Source organism: Tamandua tetradactyla, chromosome 23 (assembly GCF_023851605.1).
Source record: "Tamandua tetradactyla isolate mTamTet1 chromosome 23, mTamTet1.pri, whole genome shotgun sequence".
NCBI classification, from domain to species: Eukaryota; Metazoa; Chordata; class Mammalia; order Pilosa; family Myrmecophagidae; genus Tamandua; species Tamandua tetradactyla.
In genome coordinates, this window is record NC_135349.1 from 54,685,849 (window position 1) to 54,694,432 (window position 8,584).

Consider the following 8,584-nt stretch of genomic DNA (forward strand, 5'->3'; position numbering starts at 1 on the left):
ATGAGGCCCTGGACTCGGATCTGCACGAAGCGGGAGCCCCTCGGGTCCCTCCTGCAACCCCCCTCCACGCGGCAGGCACCTGCCTGCTGGCCGAGCTGGGGGAGGGCTCTGAGCAAACCTCCCTGCACCCCTGCGCCCCCCTCATGAAGTCAAGGTCACATCCAGCTGCCGACGGGAGCGCCCAGAGGTGACAGGGAATTGCCTGTGGCGGGCTCTGTTTGTGTAGGCTCTGGGGCCCAAATGGCAAACACTGCAAATCCGGGGGCCTCCCCCCGCGGCTCTGGGGGTTCCCCTTGTATCTTCCTCCTGGACAGGAGCCCGCGGGTCCCGGGGGTTATAAAGGGCCCGGCCAGGGCTCCCAGTACGAGCCCCTTCTGCCAGGCGCGGCGGGTGCCCTGCTCCCACGAGGTCCCGCACCCTTGCCGTCCCTCTCCTCGCCCGTGCCCCGGGACCCGCCGTCCACAGCCATGCTGCTGCTGCTGCTGCTGCCCCTCGCGCTCCTGGGGGGCTCTGTCTGCCGGGCACAGCGTAAGTCTGCTGGGGCTGTTCCCTCCAGCCCAGTCCCTTGGGCCCCTCTCACCTCCTCTGTCCTGGAGACATAGGGTCACACCCCTAGTCCTTGCCCCAGACTGACTCTAGGCACCGGGCCAGGACGCCGCGTCCTGGGCATAGGCAACTGAGGCAGAACCTGGGGCTCTCCCCCCCACTTCCTCCCTCTCTCTAGAGATGTTTGGCTTAGGAGGAGGCAAGTATTTCAGCACCTCTGAAGACAATGAAAATGATGTCACAGGCATTCGAGTGTGTGTGAGTGTGTTTGGACTGATTAAAAGGTGAGTGGGGTGTGGGGTCGGGCAGCCCTGTCACCGTGCCCCCATGCCACCCACGGTCTCCAACATCCTTGTCTGGCTCCCAGTGACTCTTAGAGACTGATCCCGCAGAGTCACAGTGCCACGGCCACCCCCTTTCAAAGTTGTTCCTTTCCCCCTACCAGCCTCCCCCTCCCTTAACAGCCCCTAGTTCTTTCTGTCTGCCTTCTCCTTTCAAATCAACTCCACAAACGGCCTCTCAGTCTCATGGAAAATTGGGAGAAGGTCTATCCAGGTTAGGGCCAACTAGGAGAGGATCCAAGGGTCAGAGTGGACCACTGAGCAAACAAAAAGCCATCAGAAGTGTGCAGAAGCAGAAAGCACAGGGTGTTCTCCTGATGCTGGGGGTGGTGCCTTTGCTGTTGGCCGAGGGTGGGGAGTGGGTTTTTGCTTTTATGGAGTCCTGGAGACCTGGGAGAGACAATGGGGAAGAATAGCCGCAGACCAAAGGGACAGTGCTGGGTGGCTACTCCCCAGCCCCGAGCCCCAGAGTGACGCCAGCAAACACGGACTTGGCCTGGCCCTGAGCCGGGTTCTCTTTCTGGGTGATTTCTGTAAACCTCTCAGCAGTCACCCCCACTTCGCAGACGAAGGAAGGGATGGGGAGGGCCGAGAGGGGCTGGGCAAATTGCCCAGAAGCAGCTGGGCAGGGTTTTGGGCGTCCTGTGTTTGTCTCAAGAACCCAAACCTCAGCCGGGGGCCACATCGCTTGGACAGGCCTGTACCCCGCCGTGGGTGGGGCTCTGGGGAGGGCTGCGGGACCCCGGAGCGCTGGGCACCCCGCCTCCCAGGCCCCAAAGCTCTGTCTCTCCGCCAGCTTTCAGTTAAAGTTCGGCTCCACCTGGAGCGCTAAGTACTGCGTCCCGTGCGACAAGTACCAGGAGTTCCTCCTGTGGCCGGGTGAGGACTTCGTGAGCGCCTACGGCACCTACCGGCTGTTCCTGCGGTACTTGATACTGAGCACTAGCTTTGGGCGCACGGCCATGTTTGGCAGCGACGGCGGCCAGGGGTTCTCGGCCTCCCCCAGCAGGAACGGACAGGTGGTCACGGGCCTGTTCGGCCAGTGTAAGGCCCTCGGCATCTCGGGCCTTGGCTTCCGCTGGGATTACCCATTACTGGAGCCCACGTCTCCGCAGCCAACAACGGGGACAGAAAACACGAACCCCTGAGGCCACCTGTGCAGTGCTGGACTGACGGGGCTGGGGTAACCGAGTTGCACCCCGGAACCGAGCCCATCAATAAATCAAGCGTCTGCAGAAACAGTGGGCCTAGGTGTGGTCCTTGGGGGCTGGGGTGGGGCCAAAGCCTTCTGAGCTCGTGGAGGGTGAAGCCCCCGGGGAGGGGACAGCCATGAGCTGCACAGTGGGGTCCTGGCGGTCCTACTGGGGACGGGGACCTGCCTGTCCAGACCCTGGGGTCCTCCCGGAATCCTTGAGGGGCCCTGGCTCCAAGACCCCCCTGCCCTGTCCCTGCTGCAGGACCCAGCCTGCCCCCCCACCCCTGCAGGCTCCTCCTGCCGAACTCCAATCCCAGCTTCTCCGAGGGGGCCTAGGGCCTCAGGGGCGCACTCTGGGGCGTCACCACGCATTCGTTTGCTCTGCAAACGCTTGCCAAGTCCTCTTCTGGGCCAGGCTCTCACTGGGCACAGAGAAGGAGAGGCTGGGCGTCCCGTGTGGGGCATTGTGGGAGGGCGCCTGCCCAGAGGTGGAGTAGGTGGTGTGTGCTTCAGGGAGGCCTTCCGGGAGGAGGCATCAACTGAGCGAAGTCTGAGGGGATGAGCAAGAACCGGCCGGGAGGAGGGGTGGGTGGGGAGAGAACAACGCGGGCAGAGGCACGAGCGCCTCTCAACTGTGGTCCGGGGCCCCAAGCCCCTCCAGGGGGTCTGTGAGTCAAAATTATGGGCCTGATAACACCAACGTGGGATTGGCCTCTTTCTTGTTTTCTCATGCGTGCTGGGAGGCCACAGGCCGGGTGAAAACACCACGGCACCGGCAGGTAACGGAAGCTGGGCTTGCGTGGGCTGCGTTCCCCGAGCCTCCTATGGTGCCATTTTCAACACACCCCAGCAACTCCACTCCCTTGTACCTGGCCAAGGCAAATGGAAACCTGCGTGCACGCTAAAGTGTGTCTGCGAGTGTGCACAGCATCACGCATAATGGACAAAATGTGGAAAGAGCCGGAATATCCTCCAGCGGGTCAGTGGCTGCAGATGACCCCAGGTGGCCACGTGGAGGCGCGAGTTCCCAGTTCCACCACCACCTGGGCAGGTCCCAAATGCCTTCCGTGGAGCGAAGGAGGCCAGCCCCGAGAAACACACACACGCCTGCATGGATGTGACATTCTAGCAAAGACGAATCTCTAGTGCCTAAAGCAGAGCGGTGGGAGCCGGGGGCCGGGGGGGGGGGGTGGCGCGGAACCACATTTGCTGAAGCTGCCGGAATGCAATACACCAGAGAGGGCATGTTAGGCAAATGCACAGTTTTAAGTCCATGAAAACGTCCACATTTTAAGGCATCAAGAGGAAGCTACCTTCTCTGAGGAGGGGCTGCTGGCATCCGGGGCTCCCCAGTGGTGTGGGAAGGCGACGTCTGCTGGCCTTCTCTCCTGACTCGGATCTCAAGCTCTCTCTGAAATGACCTTCTGTGTTTCTTTCCCCTTTAGCTCCTCCTGGGGTGTTTTCTTTCTCGGTCATCCGTGAGCTTCTTTAAGGACTAAGATCCAGCTGGAAAAGGCTGGACCACGTCTCCGGGCCCATAACCTAAGCCAAGGTCCCTGACAGCAGGCCAGCCCCGGAGCGGTGGTTAAAAGGCTTTTCTGGGGCTCATAACGGCTGCAGACCAATGCAGTTATGGGGGAGTTTCTCTACATTTTCATTGTGAAGGTGGTTGCACAATTTTATACCAGTTTTTAAAATGTATTTATTTATTCTTTTTAATTTTATACCAATTCTTATCAAAGTATATCAACCACTCTCTTCAAATTGGCGGAGTTTACTGTCTGTGATAATACTTTAACAAACAAGAAAGAGGAGATGTTTCTGTGTTATTTCTCCATCTGGTAACTGTTGTAGATGTAACACATAAGCCTAAGCTCTTTGGGGGGCCTCAATCAATTTTAAGAGTGTAAAAGGGTCCTGAGGCCAAAACGTTTGAGAATTGCTGGTCTGGGGTTTTCGGGGGGTCTTGAGCCTCTCCGTGGGGCTCAAGTGCATGCTTTGTGGGGGGGATGAGGGCCCTGGGGGGGGCGAAGAGCAGGCCAGGCTGGGGCTCTGCGGCGGTCCCCCTGCTGGTGCACAGGGAGGCCTGGAGAGGACGGTGGCGGTGGGGGGGGGGTTGTCCTGAGGACCTGGAATGACCCCAGGAGGGCAAGAGAAGGTCGTGTTTTTGGGGTGGCCGTGCCCCCAAAAGGCTGGAAACCAGACGAGAGCTGTCAGGAGCCACTGGCCACAGCACCCACCTCTCTGGCTCCTGGGCTCCAGCAGCTCCCCTGGCTTTCTCCAAGGAGCCCCAGGAAGGTCTGGCTGGGCGGACGTTTGTGCTGCTGCAGGAGTGGAGGTGCCGCTGCCAACTAGAAGGAAGCTACAAGCATTCTCCATGCGGCTGATCTGCTGATGCAGCATCTGTGCCCGGGGGATCCAGGGGGACGTCCCAGACCACTGCTTGCAGCTGCAACAGGGAGCCCGGGGCCCTGCGGGGTGGGGCCAGCTCAGGCAGCTCAGCTCGGCCTCGGGACCAAAGACATCAGACGGTGCCACATGCCTTTCCGGGTGCCAGGGGAACCCGGATGTCAGCGTGCCCCTGACATGTGCAGCTGCTCCTCTGTGAACTGAAGGAAGCCCCTCTCCAGAGCCTCACTGTTGGGCCCTTTGCTCCCCATCCCCCCCTACCACCCCAGCCCTGGCGACGGGGGAGGCTGGGAGGGGAGCCGAGAGGGAGGCAGTGCCAGTGTGAAGCTGGAGGGACCTGCGGTGCAAAGGCCAGGGCCCGCTGGGGGGACCTCCTGGGTCGGGACATGTGGGGGGCAGACCCAGGGCCCCGAGAGGCACTCTCAGCCGCCTGGGGTCCCTGAGCCCCACGACCCTGCGGATGCCCCCCTCCCTCCACCAGCCCTGCATCCCTAGCGGGGGGCTTTGTATTGAAGGAAAAGCAGGTCAGAGAAGCGGGGGTCCCAAGAGTGGCAGCACCAGCCCGGGGCGGCCAGCTGTCAGGAAGGGCCTGGTGGTGACCGGGAGCTGGTCTGGGGAAAGGGTCAGCGAACGTGACCGGGTGACTGTAAATAAAGGCGGGGGAGGCACACGTCTCATGCCAAGGGCCAGCCAAGGGGGAGCGGGGGCTGCCAAGAAAACGTCCTGCCCCAGGCCCCCACCCCGTACTCTCCCTGCATTCCCAGCCTACGGGATTTCACCCCGCCCCCCTCCCCCATAAAGGTCCTTCAGTGAACAGGGTAAAAAACATTTCAAATGCTCAAAAGTTGGCAAAATAGAAAAGGAAGTTTTGGTGGAGTGGAAGAAGGAGAGATGTAGAAAATGAAATCTAATCCTCTATGCAATGAAATTTTAAAATATTACTCTTCCTATTACAAAAAGTCATATGTGTGTACTGCAGAATTTTAGGAAATATAACTTATTAAACAGAAGCCTCAGAATACTCAACATTTGCATTTTGATGTTTCTGCTTCTAGTATTTTAAAATACAGTTAGACATATAAAAGGTTTAAGGTTGATAAATAGAACATCAGGGCCATTGCAGTAGACTTTAGGGAGGAAAGAGTGTCTCTGGGATAAGAGAAGGGATCCAGGAAGAAAAACTGCCCAGAGTGACTCACACACACTCAAGAGGCTATGAGAGAAGACAGACACAGGGGTTTTGAGAAAACCACCTTGGCAGCTGAGGACAGGGGTAGCTAGGGCAGGAGCTGTTCCTGGAAGCTCCTGATTCATTGATGTGCTTTGCCTATTTGTGCTGGCAGGTCTCCTGTGAGCCCTGAACCTTTTTCCTGGAAGGAGGGGACAGATGATGGATGGAAGGATGGTGGATGGTGGATGGTGGATGGATGGTGGATGGTGGATGGTGGATGGATGGTGGAAGGATGGTGGATGGATGGTGGATGGTGGATGGATGGTGGATGGTGGATGGATGGTGGATGGTGGATGGATGGTGGAAGGATGGTGGATGGATGGTGGATGGTGGATGGATGGATGGAGGATGGATGGTGGATGGATGGTGGATGGTGGATGGATGGTGGAAGGATGGTGGATGGATGGTGGATGGTGGATGGATGGATGGAGGATGGTGGATGGATGGTGGATGGATGGATGGATGGTGGATAGCGGATGGATGGTGGAGGATGGTGGATGGATGGTGGATGGTGGATGGTGGATGGATGGTGGAGGATGGTGGATGGATGGTGGATGGTGGATGGTGGATGGATGGTGAATGGATGGATGGTGGATGGTGGATGGTGGATGGTGGATGGATGGTGGAAGGATGGTGGATGGATGATGGATGGTGGAAGGATGGTGGGTGGATGGATGGAGGATGGATGGTGGATGGTGGATGGATGGATGGAGGATGGATGGTGGATGGTGGATGGATGGTGGATGGATGGATGGTGGACGGATGGTGGATGGTGGATGGATGGATGGAGGATGGTGGATGGATAGTGGATGGATGGATGGATGGTGGATGGTGGATGGATGGTGGAGGATGGATGGTGGATGGTGGATGGTGGATGGTGGATGGATGGTGAATGGATGGATGGTGGATGGTGGATGGTGGATGGATGGTGAATGGATGGATGGTGGATGGTGGATGGTGGATGGATGGTGAATGGATGGATGGTGGATGGTGGAAGGATGGTGGATGGATGGATGGATGGTGGAAGGATGGTGGATGGATGGTGGATGGTGGAAGGATGGTGGAAGGATGGTGGATGGTGGATGGATGGTGAATGGATGGATGGCGGATGGTGGATGGTGGATGGTGGATGGATGGTGGATTTTGGATGGATTGATGGAGGATGGTGGATGGATGGTGGATGGTGGATGGTGGATGGTGGATGGATGGTGGATGGTGGATGGATGGATGGAGGATGGATGGTGGATGGTGGATGGATGGTGGATGGATGGATGGTGGATGGATGGTGGATGGTGGATGGATGGTGGATGGTGGATGGTGGATGGATGGTGGATGGTGGATGGATGGTGGAGGATGGTGGATGGATGGTGGATGGTGGATGGTGGATGGTGGATGGATGGTGAATGGATGGATGGTGGATGGTGGATGGTGGATGGATGGTGGATGGATGGATGGTGGATGGATGGTGGATGGTGGATGGATGGTGGATGGTGGATGGTGGATGGATGGTGGATGGTGGATGGATGGTGGAAGGATGGTGGATGGATGGTGGATGGTGGATGGATGGATGGAGGATGGTGGATGGATGGATGGATGGTGGATGGTGGATGGATGGTGGAGGATGGTGGATGGATGTTGGATGGTGGATGGTGGATGGTGGATGGATGGTGAATGGATGGATGGTGGATGGTGGATGGTGGATGGATGGTGAATGGATGGATGGTGGATGGTGGATGGTGGATGGATGGTGGATGGTGGAAGGATGGTGGATGGATGGATGGATAGTGGAAGGATGGTGGATGGATGGTGGATGGTGGAAGGATGGTGGAAGGATGGTGGATGGTGGATGGATGGTGAATGGATGGATGGTGGATGGTGGATGGTGGATGGTGGATGGATGGTGAATGGATGGATGGTGGATGGATGGATGGAGGATGGTGGATGGATGGTGGATGGTGGATGGTGGATGGATGGTGAATGGATGGATGGTGGATGGTGGATGGTGGATGGTGGATGGATGGATGGATGGTGGAAGGATGGTGGATGGATGGTGGAAGGATGGTGGATGGATGGTGGATGGATGGATGGTGGAAGGATGGTGGATGGATGGTGGACGGATGGTGGATGGATGGTGGATGGTGGATGGATGGATGGAGGATGGTGGATGGATGGTGGATGGATGGATGGATGGTGGAGGATGGTGGATGGATGGTGGATGGTGGATGGATGGTGAATGGATGGATGGTGGATGGATGGTGGAGGATGGTGGATGGATGGTGGATGGTGGATGGTGGATGGATGGTGAATGGATGGATGGTGGATGGTGGATGGTGGATGGTGGATGGTGGATGGATGGATGGATGGTGGAAGGATGGTGGATGGATGGTGGAAGGATGGTGGATGGATGGTGGATGGATGGATGGTGGAAGGATGGTGGATGGATGGTGGACGGATGGTGGATGGATGGTGGATGGTGGATGGATGGATGGAGGATGGTGGATGGATGGTGGATGGATGGATGGATGGTGGAGGATGGTGGATGGATGGTGGATGGTGGATGGATGGATGGTGGATGGTGGATGGATGGTGGATGGATGGTGGATGGATGGTGGATGGTGGATGGATGGATGGAGGATGGTGGATGGATGGTGGATGGTGGATGGTGGATGGATGGTGAATGGATGGATGGTGGATGGTGGATGGTGGATGGTGGATGGATGGTGGATGGTGGAAGGATGGTGGATGGATGGATGGATGGTGGAAGGATGGTGGATGGATGGTGGATGGATGGTAGATAGATAGATGGATGGATAGATGGTAGATGGTAGATGGATGGATGGATGGTGAATGGTGGATGGATGG

The 8,584-nt window shown here is 57.6% G+C and overlaps 1 protein-coding gene across 1 annotated transcript; it reads left to right on the top strand.

The window, feature by feature from the left end:
• The first annotated feature begins 351 nt into the window (after nt 1–351).
• ZG16B (zymogen granule protein 16B) lies at nt 352–2,126 on the top strand. The gene is made up of 3 exons (XM_077140343.1): nt 352–528; nt 725–830; nt 1,684–2,126. The coding sequence occupies exons 1-3, from the start codon at nt 468–470 to the stop codon at nt 2,033–2,035; spliced, it is 519 nt and encodes a 172-aa protein (XP_076996458.1). The 5' UTR covers nt 352–467; the 3' UTR covers nt 2,036–2,126.
• The last annotated feature ends 6,458 nt before the right edge of the window (nt 2,127–8,584 follow it).